At 40.8% G+C, this 15,872-nt stretch overlaps 1 protein-coding gene across 3 annotated transcripts in view; it reads right to left on the reverse strand.

Moving 5' to 3' along the window:
- Positions 1–15,872, reverse strand: part of PHF14 (PHD finger protein 14) — a 296,760-nt gene that overhangs the window by 172,227 nt on the left and 108,661 nt on the right. For all 3 annotated transcript variants that reach the window (XM_074945849.1, XM_074945850.1, XM_074945851.1), the window contains exon 14: positions 7,488–7,656. In XM_074945849.1, the coding sequence (XP_074801950.1) occupies positions 7,488–7,656 (169 nt within the window). The remainder of the gene's footprint in view (positions 1–7,487; positions 7,657–15,872) is intronic.

A 15,872-nucleotide genomic window follows, 5' to 3' on the forward strand; every position in this document is an offset into this window, starting at 1 on the left:
AACATTTCTTATGGAAGTTCCCTGGGCAAAAATTCTGGGACGTGTACGTGTTACAAGAACAAGCTGATCACTAAATACGGAAAGGGGAAATACATCATCAATTCTCATACTTTTTCAATTTAAATTGTTCAGTAATATATAAACTTTAGTTTAGATTATTGTTTTTTCTAATGAAGATTAGCATTAGGGGCAACCAAATGAGAGATCACATGTGGTTTGTGGAGATTATATTTTCCATTTCCCAGCTTTATAAAGTGAATCAACTTTGTAAAATTCTAAACAGTATTAATTTAAAGGGTTACTCATTTGAACTCTAGAAAATTTTAAAATTATTTGAATTGTGGAAACATCAGCAATAAGTTAATTTCTTTGTTCACATATAGTCCTTTCCACAGCAGTTTGCAAATTGAGGGCTGATATGCTGAACACTTACACTCCTTTACTTATTCTGGCCCTGATTCAGGAAAGAACTGAAATATGTGCTTAAATTATCCTTATTCAAGAAGGCTGTTAAGCATATGCTTAAGTGCTCTTCCTGAATCAGGATACTGAGAAGTTCTGTTGAGCTCAATGGTTACTCATATATGCATTTGCAGGACTAAGCTTCAAGATGACTTACAAGTAGTTTCAAGCACTACATCTGTCCCTGGGTCCCCAGCATCTTCTGTAGTTTTATCATCAAACATTCCTATATTTTTCTATCCCCACTCCTGTGTGGTAGACTCATGCTGACAGCCAGCCAAAATGTCTGATTATGCAAGGGGAACAGTGAAACAACTGTCAAAATGTACAATGTAAACTGACAAAAATGGAGGAAAAACTCTTTGGTTTTAGTTACAGTAATATTAGTTATTGCTTGTAACACTAGTAGGTAAAAAAATTCCACACAGCAGTGTCAATTTTAATCTTATTTTAAATCTTAATAAGCTGTACCCTCTACACAGTAAAAACCTGAATGGCAGAATTTACTCCCTACCTCATCATTTCTACTTAATCATGTGATTTTCTTTATTCAAATATCCTACAAAATATTTTGAAAATAGAGACAATGTGAATCGAGGTTATGAACGGGCTAATTCTTTACATCTGATCAAGTGTCTGCATAAAATATTTTAAAAGGCACTATCAAATAAAAATCCAACCATTTTAAACAACATTGGAATAGAAGGCAGCAACCAAATGGGCAACCAATACAGCACACTCTAAGAGGGAAAAATATGATCCTGATTTAAAAAACAGTCGCTTTAACACTTACTGCTTCCATCTCCCCACTTCCTTCTCATAATTCCCAATTCCAGGTGGAAAGGAAGTCCTTAGTGTCCCTTACAAATGGAGTTGTAAGTATTGGCACATTTCTGCTCCACCCCAAGCATCATCACTCTGACCATCATTGCTCTGACATAAGACTAGATTGGAATACATTCTGAACAACTAAGTAAATTTCCTAACTGAAAAAAGGAGTTGATATTAAACATTCTCTACCTTCCACCTTTACACTCACTACTCTAAGCCACTGGTCCCGAAACTGTGGGGGGCACACACACACACACCCTCCCCCCCCTCACCCCACCCCCGCGCAGGACTAGAGGGCTAGATGGAATCAGGGCAGAGCTGGGCTGGGAGCGGAGCGGAGGAATGTTCGGGGGGAGTGCAGAGGGGCCTGGGCCAGTCCCCACAGGAGGCAGAGGGAAGGAGCTCCACACAGCCCCGCTCCACCCCTAGCCACAGCTCCACTCCGCCGCCTGCTCTGCCCCCAGCCCAGCTCCAGCCCCAGCTGCAGCTCCACTCCATCCCCAGCTACACTCTGCTCCCAGCCCAGCCTCAGCCACAGCTCCACTCCATAACACTCTGCCCCCAACCCAGCTCTGCCCCCAGCCACAGCTCCACTCCACCCCCAGCCCGGCCCCAGACACAGCTCCACTCCACTCCCATCCCCAGTTCTGTCCCCAGCTCGGCCTTCAACCCAAGCTCCTCTGCTGAGCCAACTGTGCAGTAAAGGAGCAGGGGTGCAGACAGATTCCATTACTGGTAAGGGGTGCTGTGACAGGAAAAGTTTGGGCACCACTGCTCTAAGATGAGTGCATTGCTCACAATTCCCACCAGTCCAGTGATGGATTGCAAATCTATATTTTGTACATGCTAATCCAGAATATGGCCAACAGAGCACCTCATTCACAGTTTAACTTCTGCTTTAGGGAGCTCAGACAGTCTCAGTCCAGTTATAAGGATGAAAATGGTTAAAGGCTTGCAAGGATTTCTCTCCAGGGAGAAACTGAAAAGAATGGGATGGTTCAGTTTAGAGAGATGATGAATAAGAGGAAACATACAAAATGTCCCTATTTACCTTCCCACATAATGCAAGAACAAAGGGAATCTGAAACTAAAAGGTAGCACTTAAAATGGATAAAAGGAAAACCTTTTCTCCTAAAAAATGTCAATAATTAACCTACACACCTCACTGGTACAAAGCATCACTGAGTGTAGGAGCTTAGGAAGATTAGAAAAAGGAGAAGATGTAGATAAGCAAACATCCACAATTACATTAGATAGGTTGCATAATTAAAAAAAAAATATATAACATAACCCTCATGCATCAGGGCATAAGCCAGGGGTCGGCAACCTTTCGGAAGTGGTGTGCTGAGTCTTCATTTATTCACTCTAATTTAAAAGGTTTTGTGTGCCAGTAATACATTGTAATGTTTTTAGAAGGTATCTTTCCATAAGTCTATAATATATAACTAAACTAAACTATTGTTGTATGCAAAGTAAATAATGTTTTAAAAATGTTTAAGAAGCTTCATTTAAAATTAAATTAAAATGCAGAGCCTCCTGGACCGGTGGCCAGGACCCGGGCAGTGTGAGTGCCACTGAAAATCAGCTCGTGTGCCACCTTTGGCATGCATGCCATAGGTTGCCTACCCCTGGCAGGATGAAACATCTATTATGGGAAAGTAATACCCTTTTTTTTACTATGGGGTGAAGCATGTTTTACTGGTAAGACCCTCCTGTGTTGCTTTTTGCCCATTTTTACTGTAAAATTCCTGGCTTTTACAAAAGCTAGTATTCAGTTTTTTACTCCTTTTGACCTGAATTTCAGACCGCTCAAATATATGAAAATATGGATTATGTTAACAAAAATCAAATACTTTACATTAGGTAGATGTGTTTATGTTAATAAATTAGTCTAAGTGTAAATACAAGGCTGTCTGTTAATATAAGACAATGTATTGGAAGATACATACAGATGTGCATGCGTACATCAGTGCTTTAGTCCTTAAAAAAACAAAAAGAGTGCCAGAACTCCCCGGACCCAGCTCTCTGCTCTAGAAGGAGAGATGCCACCCAGCTCAATAACCTGGGCAGCCCAGGTAACTTAACCACCATCTCTCCTTTCAGAATGGGCCCAAAGTGGACCTGGAAGTGGAAGAAATGAAGGAGGCAAGCATGTCATTTCTTCTAACTGCCGCCTCCACCTCTTGTGGGCCTACTCCAGAGGAGAGATGGCAGCTCAGTTACCTTGGCCGCCCACATTACCAAGCTGTCATCTCTCCTTCTGAAGCAGGGACCAGGATCCAGAAAAAGTCTTATTTTTCTCTATTTGTTCCTTTTCTTTTGTCTTCCATATATTAACCCTGATATTTACCCAGAAAACTGTGAAGTTAATTTTCTTGCACTGATTTTCACCTTTTTTAAGTTTGTATATTTCTTGGGAAATTTTAAACAAAATAAAAACAAAAATGTAGGGCCTTGGATACTGGTCACTCTCAGGGACAGGTTTCTGCTCCAGATATCAGTGGTCTAATCAGGTATAGTAATTCCTGTATTTTTACCTTCCTACAAATGCACATTAGTTATTTCACACAGTTAATAAGGTTTTTTTTAAGTTGATAATTAACAAGTGCTGTATATTACCTTCTTTATGTTGCATATACTGTCATCTTGCCCTTAGCAACAGCTAATTCAACATCACCACCACTTATATTGCAATGCTTGCGGGGCCCAATCAGGGATCAAGCCATCATTGTGCTAGGCACTGTACAAAGACACAACAAAAAGCCAGCCCCTGCCTGACATGTTGTTTTAATTACTACATACAAGGTCCTAGGCTCCGTGCTACACACATGGTATGGGAGATTTTCAATCATTTTTCAAACTGAGCTTAATGAATTGAAAAAAAAAAATCTGTAGGGAGTGGAAAAGGTAGAGGTGTGAAGGTCATGAAGTACATTATTTATGCTTTGTCAATAGTTTCACAGTTATATTTAATTAAGTGGGAAGCAGCTCCACTTCAACATCTAAATAAATATTAAATGTAATAAACCAATTATCATGACCAGATATTTTTTCTCCCTCATGCATGATCAGTCTTCAAAGGAGTGTTAAAATAGTTTAACATGAATAAAAAAAGAAAAGATGGACACTAGGAGTTAATTCTCCTTGTTCCAAGGACAATTCTTTTTTTAAGATGTACAGCAGCTTCATGTCCACAGAAAGCATTATTCACATGATAACATCAACAAACCATCACAAGATGGGTAAGGCATCTGGTGAATCAACTTTAAAAATTTACAAAGAAGGAAATACACAGTTTGTATTTGTTTGCCACAACAGCTTCACAGATTCAGTTTAAGACACTGTCTCCACTTCACAAGATTTTCTTCAAGGTTTATCCAACAGGACAGAAGTTAAAGATCAAATCACTGAGGCCAAGAATTGAGTCGACATGCATCAGAAATTACAATCTGTACTGAAAGGGCTCTGAGATAAAGTTGAAGATTAGCAAAATCAGAGTAGGAGGAATAACTGCTGAATTACCAGTATCTCCAAAGGCACGGAAAAGGGAAACAATTAAGTCTTAAAACTAAGAGATTACAGAATGGTGAAATTGGCCATGTGGTGTGAGATACTGAATGCATCACAGACTCTTAAACTTACATAATAGTAACATTCAAGGTCAACAATGACAAAGTTTCTTAGATTCTACACATGGTGTGGCAATACACACTACGAGGATATGATTTCTAAAGAGTACTAATGAGTTGTGCATTAACTGGTCTGTGTAGATCCTGCTGGTTCCCGAGGGCACTTTAACACACAACCAAGGATCTCAAAATGCATTGCAAACATTAATTAAACTTAGCCTCACCCTCATGAGGCTTAGCCACATTTTTCAGATGAGGAAACTGAGGAATAGTAAGATTAAATGATTCGGCAAAGCATCTGTCACAGCTTGAAACAAAAAACAAATCTCCCAATTTTAGTTTTGTGCCTTTGCCACAAATCCATCTTTTCCCTCAGATAATCCATTTTTTCATGATGGTGTTCAGGATTTACAACCGTAATAGTCACCTGAGGGAGTGTGGAGAGGGGAATGAAAAATCTGATTCAGACTCCTCCCTGAGAATAGGAGCCACTACTCCTATGTCCTTTCATTGCTTGATTCTTTAAGCCTTATCACTTTAAAGCTTTCAAAACTAGGGTGACATTTTAAAAAAATAAGATGATTTAATTTCATTAAGATGATTTCAAGAGCCTATCAGTCAGAAATGGAACTTTCCTTCAAGCTGAAGAAACTTTTATTTTCTTCCTATGCAAAGAGGTTCTTTGGTTTATTCATGTGGCCTCTCTTCCTGGCCTTGTCATTCCTACAGGCTGAACTGAATTAGCCCCTATGTCCTGAATGATTCTTAAAGTTCTTCCTAACTGCTGGAACAGGAAAGGAAAGCATTCCTTGGATTGGAGCTCAAAATTTTGACACCAGGTTCTGCAGGTCAAAAAACAATCCCAATGTGAAGATTCTGATGTGGATAAAAACTTCTAGCAATCGTAAGAATTCATAGCTTAACCACATCAAAGGTTAGCTGGACAACATAAGCAAAGCATAATGAGACTCCAAAGCAGATTGCTTTAAGAAAATCTAGTAACGCCATGTAATAAACAATGGATATGGCTAGTCTGAGATGGGGTGAGGGGGGAAGAGGCAGCGGTAGTTATTTTGGGTATAACTATTTGCAGATGAACCATAGTTCATATACAACCTAAGGATCGCAGACGCCACACAGCCCCAAACCTGACAGGTGAGAGACCAAAGGACTGTATTCTAGAAAAAATTATACCTTTGATTGTATTTATGGATATTTTCTCAAGTTCTCTGTTAATCTTGTTATGCAGTATTGTATTATAATGAAAAATCCAATAAAAGCCTTTAATTAGAAACATGTAAGAAAGCAAATCTTGAAGGATCGGCGTATGGTGAGAAATGATAAGAGAATACAGTCACGATTAATAGTAGCTCCGCTTTCAAGGGAATGATCTACAGGCTTTTTGTTTTGCCAGTAAAAAAAACAAAATGTCTGTTTATTAAAAGCATCCAATAATGGTTGCTTTTTTGTTTGTTTGTTTTTGGTGGGGGGGGGGTTTGAGAGCAGAAGCACTGCAAAGTATATTGTTAGACAGCACACTCTAAAGCACGTTAAAGCATATATAAAATTGTGCAAAATGGAACACATAGAGGTTCAAATGATAAATGATAAATATATAATGACATTACATAATATTTTTGAGACATACCAAAAATTTTTAAACTATTGTTTTTATCCCCGCTGCCATGGCTGTTAGAGGAATCCATTACACTAACTGTGAAAATCACATTTTTATAAACATACACACACACACACTCACACGTGCAAAATTAATCAATTAATTACCTTTTAATAATATAACGGGTAATATCAAATTGATTACTTTTGCAAAGTATCCTTTAGAACTTATCTCAAGTACCAAAGTATCGCTACTTCTTCTATTACCAAGTACTGTGAAGAACCAAGTTAAAATTATCTGTACAATGCAATTTTGACTATTTCTCACTTTAAAAAAAATAAAATATACCCAACTGTATAAAATAAACCCAAGTGACAGCCCCTGACACCGAAGACCTCTGTCTCCCTTCAAGACAAGAAGTAGAAAAGGTGTAATCTTCTTCTTTATTATCTTAGAGAAACCACTGCTGGGGGTAAAAATCATTTATTCTTTATGGCTATTCATTGAAACTGCCAAGCAGGATGACAAATCGTGCCAACTGTGGTGGGTTAGGTGACACAAATTGACTATTTCACATAGACCAGAGAACATCAGTCAAAACATAAAGATTTCTGGCTGTTACCTACTTGTGGTGAATTTTATTTTATTTGACTTGGCAACCTACAGTTTAAAGGGAAAGCTTGCTCTACCATTCTTTGAAGTACACAGTTACCAGCATTATTATTTTAGGTACTTCCTCAGAAGTCAAGTAAATCACCTTTTGAGACAAATAATTAAGTATCTAATAATCAGAGAAAATAATTTTTACAACCATATTAGAATGTCATAGGTTGCCATTATTTAAATACAGGGCTAATTCATCGCACCCTAAAGGTCCCAATTTTAGAGATACTAAGCCAAATAATTATGAATATGATCTATTCAATGACAATTAAGTTGTCATTTACCGTGTTTCTGATTGGAATCTTCTTTGGTTCTGGTGGCACATCCTGTGGAACAAATTTCACTGGTTCCTTAATTTGCCTCCTTGATCTCTTGGTCCCATCTGGTAAGGTTTCCATGGCAATATCTGCTTCCATGTCACTGCTGCCTGCCTGGTCACACTCGGAACACTGCCTGGAAGAGAAAGATTTTATATGGACAACAGCAACCACAAAGCAAAAGTAAAATATTTTGGTAAAAATACAATACAAGAACAAAACAATTCCACAAAAATGTAAGGTAATTTTCTCAAAATAACAGATATTCAAGTAGCTGCCCTTGCCAGATACACAGCCTATTTTATTTATTTTTTCATGTCATTTAAGTCATTTGGGATCTAAACTCATTGGAAGCAATCTTTCATATTTAGGAAAGATCTTTCTTCTGCTCTTTCACCATTTTTTAATCCTACCCCCATTGATCTTGAATCTATTCATTATTGTAGCTGCTGAAGCCTCTAATCTCTGCCAATGACACTGTGCGGAATTTGCTCCGTGTTGGCAACTTTTTCTGACAGAGTCGCAAGAAGGGTTTCCTCTGAAAATCAACAGACCCTTTTAAAGATTGTGGACAATTCAATTCACACTAGATACATTTTTTTTAAAGTCCAGAAGACATTAAAAGACAAATGAAGTTGTATAGGCTGTGAAGTACATATTAGCAATTTTTTTTATATACAGATGAAAAACCCCTTGTTGTATTTCCAAAAAATTAGAAATTCATGGTCAGAACTTCAAAAGTAAGCAATTGTTAATATATGCTATTAACAAGCTTCATCAGAGAAAAGTCACAAGATGTGAAGTCATCTTCATATGTTCTCATATACAGAACAAAATAATACGTGTCATACCAAGATGTTCGGTCATAAATGCAGATGTTAACCTAATATATGGGATTGAAATTTCAAGTCTACCTGTTAATATCAGTGACATCAAATTAATTTTGAAATCCTTTTTTGATTATACTAAAATACATTGTTCAATGCATTTTACTGCAAATCCTATCAAAATCCTACCATCAGCAGCAATTTTTACATTTCCCAAAAACTGTATTTTAAATATTGGTTAATGAAAGTATTATAAATTTCCTGAAATAGTATGCCAACTATTAAATAATGAAATTTAAATTTTAAATTAGCATACAAACATTGAAAATAATTTAGACGAAGTACCACAACTTGTTTCAGCAAGAAATAAAAATGTGTACTTTGTTATTAATTTATTAATATATATTTTATACGGTCTGAAGATAAGGAGCTGTGCTAACTTACCGCCTATAAAAAACAGAATTTTTGCAACACAATTCCAGGTTATAAAAAGTCAAATGAAATTTTCTTTTAAAAAATTAAATATTAAAAGCAAATGTTTAAAAACAAAATGTAACTATGGCATATTTACCGTAAATCACCTGGATGCTTTTTTTATCATGAGGAAAGGAAATGTTTACAAAGTTGAGCCTAAAATAGATTTAACAGAAACAGCTTTGCTGCTATGAATTTCAATGCAAACAAGGGCATTATTAAGTAATGTAAGCAACTGAAAAACATCAGTGCTATTGTGTTTTGAAAAGAGAACACTGAACAATAATATATTTAATTCAAATACCAGTGCATTTTTAAATCAACAAAGCTGAATTACGGTAGATATGCCCCACATTGTATTAAGACTCACAATGTAAAGAGACTCACATTTCTCTTACTAAAACATACTATTAACAAAGGTTGCTGTTTAATCTGTGATTTACACCAGTTCCCGTAGTTGGGGCACAAGAACATGAGTGGCTATTCCAATATAAAGCTAATTGCTCTGATATAAAGCAAACACATGTTTTCGTCGGCTTGGCGTTTGTATTTTCTAAAACTGGAAACATCCTGAGCATTAGTCTCAAATCATTTCTGGTCAGACCAGAAGACAAGCCAACAGACAGCACTGTCTACTTATTAGAGCACAGGTTGATGAGTCAGGAAAACGTGATCTAATCCTACTTGGATAAAAGCTAACTGTATGAGATAAATTGTATTTCAGTAATACACATGTATTCCCAAGGAGTGTAGAGGCACAGACAAAGCAGAAGTCTTTATAAGACAGATCAAAAGGATGATCCAGCAGTTAGGCACTAGCTAGGGACTCAAAAGACGTGGGTTTAATTCCCTGCTCCATCACAGATTTCTTGTGTGACCTTTAGTCTTGCTGGGTTTCAGTTCCTCATTTGTAAAATGGGGATAACAGAACTTCTCTTCCTTACAGGGGTATTGTGGAGATAAATACACTAAAGATTGTCACATACTCAGATGCTATGGTAACAAGGGCCAAAAAGTACCTGAGATAGATTTATAAGAGACCTGTTACAAAAAAAATGAGCGTTGTAACTTTTATATCAGTCAAGAAGAACACCAAACTATCTAGTTGAGATTGTACATGAGAAATTTGCAAAAAATGTACAGAGAACTTCTGAGCTAACTCTGGAATTGGTGGCACAAATGCCACTGCAGTCAGAACTAGGAAAAATGCAAGTCACCCAACAAGAAGGTAGTGGAAGCTTGGTCTGAAAAGTAGCAAAGAAAGAAATTCAATGGGGGAAAATAGAAGCACAATAAATTGACTCTTAAATGCACTTAAGTCACTTGGCAGAAACATGGCCGATATGGCAAGGGAGAATACAGGACAGAGGTGGTTGGTCCAGACAGCATAAGTGTGCCTGCTGAAGCAAAGAATCAAGGAGTTAGTCCAAGCGAAGGTAAATTATGCTTATTTCTTTGGATTTGTAATACTGAAGATGTTCTATACCCGTAATCACTTTGTTTGCTATTCTAATATATCTTTTTGGAGATAGAGCGGCCAGAACTGCACACAATATTCTAGATGTGGCCATACCATGGATTTATCTGGTGGCATTATGATATTTTGTTTCTTATCTATCCCTTTCCTAATGGTTCCTAACATTCTGTTAACTTTTTTTTTGACTCCTGGTGCATATTTAGCAAATGTTTTCAAAGAACTACCCACGATGACTCCAAGATCTCTTTCTTGAGAGGTAACAGTTAATTTACACCCCATCATTGTATATGCAGGAATTTGATTATTTTTTCCAACATGCATTATTTTTTTATCAACATTGACTTTCATCCACCATTTTGTTGCCCAGTCACCCGGTTTTGTGGGATCAGTTTGTTACTCTTCGCGTTCAGCTTTGGATCTAACTAACTTGAATAATTTTGTATCATCTGCAAACTTTGCCACCTCACTCTTTAACCCTTTTTCCAGATCATTTACAAATGTGTTTAATAGCACTGGTCTTAGTACAAATTCCTGGGGGACCCCACTATTTATTTCTCTCTTTTGTGAATGCTGGCCATTTATTCCTACCCTTTGTTTTCTATCTTTTAACCAGCTACTGTTCGATGAGAGGACCTTCCCTCTTATTCTATAACTGCTTCCTATACCTAAAAGCCTTTGGTCAGAGACCTTGTCAAACACTTTCTGAAAGTCCAAGTATACAGTACTGTGTATCCACCTGATCACCCTTGTCCTCGTGCTTGCTGACACTTCAAAGAATTCTAGTAGATTGAGGGGACATGTGTTCCCTTTACAAAAGCTGTATTGACTCTTCCAAAATATCGTGCTCATCTATCTGTCTGATAATTCTGTTCTTTATTATAGTTTCAACCAATTTGCCTGATACTGAAGTTAGGCTTCCCAGCCTGTAAATGCCAGCGTTGCCTCAGGAACCTTCTTTAAAAATCAGCATTAGTTAACTGCCAGTCATCTGGTGGTACAAAGGCTGATTTAAGCAATAGGTTACATACTACAGTTAGTTTCTTCAGAACACTGGGCCGAATACCATCCGGTCCTGGTGACTTATTACCGTTTAATTTATCAATCTGTTCCAAAATCTCCTCAACTGACATCTCAAACTGGGACAGTTCCTCTGGTTTGTCACCTAAAAGAAATGTATAAGTTGTGGGAATCTCCCTCACATCCTTTGCAGTGAAGACCAATGCAAAAGAATGCATTTAGCTTCTCCACAACAGCCTTGTCTTTCTTGGGTGCTCCTTTAGTTCCTTGATTGTCCAGTGATTGTTTGGCAGCCTTCCTGCTTCTCATTTACTGGAAAACAATTTTGCTGTTGTTTTTCGTCTCTTTTATTTAATTGTGCTTCAAAGTGTTATTTGGCCTACCTAATTATACTTTTACACTTGACTTGCCAGAGTTTACGTTCTTTTCTCTTTTCCTCAGCCCTGGTCTACACTACGAGTCGAATTCAGCAGCGTTGGATCAATTTAACTCTGCACCCATCCACACGACAAAGCCATTTTTGTCGACTTAAAGGGCTCTTAAAATCGATTTCTGTACTCCTCCCCGACGAGCGGCTTAGTGCTGAAATTGACATCGCCAGGTCGAATTTGGAGTAGTGTGGATGCAATTCGACGGTACTGGCCTCCGGGAGCTATCCCAGAGTGCTCCATTGTGACCGCTCTGGACAGCACTTTCAACTCAGATCCACTAGGCAGGTACACAGGAAAAGCACCAGGAACTTTTGAATTTCATTTCCTGTTTGGCCAGCGTGGTGAGCACATCAGCAGAGGTGACCATGCAGTCCCAGAATCGAAAAAGAGCTCCAGCATGGACTAAACGGGAGACATTGGATCTAATCGCTGTATGTGGAGATGAATCTGTGCTATCAGAACTCCATTCCAAAAGATGAAATGCCAAAATATTTGAAAAAATCTCCAAGGGCATGATGGACAGAGGCTATAACAGGGACCCACAGCAGTGCCACGTGAAAATTAAAGAGCTGAGGCAAGCCTACCAAAAAACCACACAGCCAAATGGCCTCTCCGGGTCAGACCACCAGACATGCCACTTCTATGATGAGCTGCATGCAATTCTAGGGGGTGCCCCTACCACTACTCCACCCCTGTAAGTGGACTCCTGCAATGAGGGAGTCTCACACAACAGGGATGAGGATTTTGGGAACGATGAAGATGATGAGGAGGCAGAGGATGAAACCATTCTCCCCGATAGCCAGGAACTGTTTATCACCCTGGAGCCAATACCCTCCCAACCCGGGCTCCCAGACCATGAAGCCAGAGAAGGCACCTCTGGTGAGTGTACCTTTGTAAATATAACACATGGTTTAAAAGCAAGCGTGTTTAATGATTAATTTGCCCTGAAGACTTGGGATGCATTCGCGGCCAGTACAGCTACTGGAAAAATCTGTTAACGTGTCTGGGGATGGAGCGTACTCCCAACGCCTTTGCAAAAGGTTTCTGGGGAGGGCAGCCTTATTCCGTCCTCCATGGTAGGACACTTTACCACGCCAGGCCAGTAGCACGTAGTCTGGAGTCACTACATAACAAAGCATGGCAGTGTATGGTCCCGGTGTCTCTCTGTGTTATCCTCAGGAGAGTGATATCATTCATGGTCACCTGATTGAAATAGGGGAATTTTATTAAGGGGACATTCAGAGGTGGCCGTTTCTGCTGGGCTGTTTGCCTGTGGCTGAAAAGAAATCATCCCTGCTGTTAGCACGTGGTGGGGGGAGGGGTGAAGCAATCATCCCAGAGAATTGGGGGGGCGGTGGTTAGTTGGGTTTGTGCTGCACGTTAACCTGAAAACGGCAGCCCCTCCTTTTAAATGGACAACCCATTTTAAATGGACAACCCAAAGGGTGCGTGGTATGGGAAATGAGGGTGCTGCTGTTTGAAACCATTCCCACATGTTATGAAGGTGCTATGTAATGTTAACAGCTTGGTTCACCGTGAAAGAGTCTACCCATTGTTCTCTAAAATGTGTCTTTTTAAATACTACTCTCCCTTTTTTTCCTCCCGCAGCTGCACGTTTCAACGCTCCCCCTATCATCTGCATCCCAGAGGCTAGCGCAGATAAGAAGGCAAAAAAAATGCACTTGCGATGAAATGTTCTCTGAGCTCACGTAGTCCTCCCGCACTGAAAGAGCTCAGGAGAATGCGTGGAGGCAAACAATGGCAGAGTCCGGGAAAGCAGAAAATGAACACGAGGACAGGAGGGATGAGCAAGAGGAGAGGTGACGGCAGCGTGATGAGAGGAGGCAGGATGCAATGCTGAGGCTACTGGAGGATCAAATTGATATGCTCCAGCGCATGCTTGAGGTGCAGGAAAGGCAGCAGGAGCATAGACCACAGCTGCAGCCCCTGTGTAACCGCCCACCCTCCTCCCCAAGTTCCATAGCCTCCTCACCCAGCCGCCAAGAACACAGGGGGGTTGGGGGGATTCTCCGGGCACCCAACTACTTCACCCCAGAGGACTGCCCAAGCAACAGAAGGCTGGCATTCAGTAAGTTTTGAAGTGCAGTGTGGCCTTGTCCTTCCCTCCTCCACCACCCCTCCCGGGCTACCTTGGCAGTTATCCCCCTATTTGTGTGACGAATTAATAAAGAATGCATGAATTTGAAACAACAATGACTTTATTGCCTCTGCAAGCGGCGATTGACAGGGGGAGGGTGGTTGGTTTACAGGGGAGTAGAGTGAACCAAAGGGGCAGGTTTCCATGAAGGAAAAACAAACAGAACTGTCACACCGTAGCCTGGTCAGCCATTAAACTGGTTTTCAAAGCTTCTCTGATGTACAGTGCACCCTGCTGTGCTCTTCTAACTGCCCTGGTGTCTGGCTGCGCGTAATCAGCTGCCAGACAATTTGCCTCAACCTCCCACCCCGCCAGAAACATCTCCCCCTTACTCTCACAGAGATTGTGGAGCACACAGCAAGCAGCAATAACAATGGAAATATTGGTTTCACTGAGGTCTAACCGAGTCAGTAAACTGTGCCAGGGCACTTTTAAACATCCAAATGCACATTCTACCACCATTCTGCACTTGCTCAGCCTGTAGTTGAACAGCTCCTGACTACTGTCCAGGGTGCCTGTGTACGGCTTCATAAGCCATGGCATTAAGGGGTAGGCTGGGTTCCCAAGGATAACTATAGGCATTTCAACATCCCCAACGGTTATTTTCTGGTCTGGGATGTAAATCCCTTCCTGCAGCTGTTGAAACAGACCAGAGTGCCTGAAGATGCGAGCGTCATGTACCTTTCCCAGCCATCCCACGTTGATGTCCGTTGTGATCCACCAGTGCTTGCAGCACCATTGAAAAGTACCCCTTGCGGTTTATGTACTGGCTGCCAAGGTGTCCGGTCCCAAGATAGGGATATGCATTCCATCTATCACCCCACCACAGTTAGGGAATCCCATTGCAGCAAAGCCATCCACTATGACCTGCACATTTCCCAGAGTCACTACCTTTGATAGCAGCAGTTAGCTATTGCGTTAGCTACTTGGATTCACAGCAACCTCCACAGTAGATTTGCCCACTCCAAATTGATTCCTGACTGACGGGTAGCTGTCTGGCATTGCAAGCTTCCACAGAGCTATCGCCACTCGCTTGTGAACTGTGAGTACTGCTCTCATCTTGGAAAGCAAGTCACAAAGTTCCATGAAAGTGCCACTAGGAATCATCCCAGACCTGCAACACTATGTGGTCCCACCAGTCTGTGCTTGTTTCCCGGGCCCAGAATCGGCGTTCCACGGCATGAGCCTGCCCCATTGCCACCAGGATCTCCAAATTGCCAGGGCCCGTACTTTGAGAGACGTCTGTGTCCATGTCCTCATCACTCTCGTCACCGCGCTGCCGTCGCCTCCTCGCCTGCTTTTGCAGGTTCTGGTTCTGCACACACTGCAGGATAATGCGCGAGGTGTTTACAATGCTCATAACTGCCAGGGTGATCTGAGATGGCTCCACGCTTGCCGTGGTATGGCGTCTGCAGGAGAGCAGAGTTGTAGCAGAAGCAGTGGATGACTATGGTTAGCAGGCCTACTGCACCATCCATTGCTAGCAGCACCAGGACACAACAGCAGCGGTGTCGGTGAGCTGAGCAGGCTGCACGCTTGCCGTGGTATGGCATCTGCAGCAGAGCAGCGTTGCAGCGGAAGCGGTGGATGACGATGATTTGCTGTCCTACTGCACCGTCTGCTGAAAGCAGTATGGCATCCGCACGGAAAAAAGGCGTGAAACGATTGTCTGCCGTTGCTTTCACGGAGGGAGGGGTGACTGATGACATGTACCCAAAACCACCCGTGACAATGTTTTGCCCCGTCAAGCATTGAAAGCTTAACCCAGAATGCCAGTGGGTGGCGGAGACTGCGAGAACTGTGGGATAGCTACCCAGAGTGCAACGCTCTGAAAGTCGACGCTCTCCAAGGTGCTGTGGATGCACTCTGCCAACTTAATGCGCTTAGTGGGGACACACACAATCAACTGTATAAAATCGCTTCTATAAAAATTGACTTCTATAAATTTGACCTAATTTCGTAGTGTAG

The sequence above is a fragment of the Natator depressus genome, chromosome 2 (genome assembly GCF_965152275.1).
Source record: "Natator depressus isolate rNatDep1 chromosome 2, rNatDep2.hap1, whole genome shotgun sequence".
Classification (NCBI taxonomy): domain Eukaryota; kingdom Metazoa; phylum Chordata; order Testudines; family Cheloniidae; genus Natator; species Natator depressus.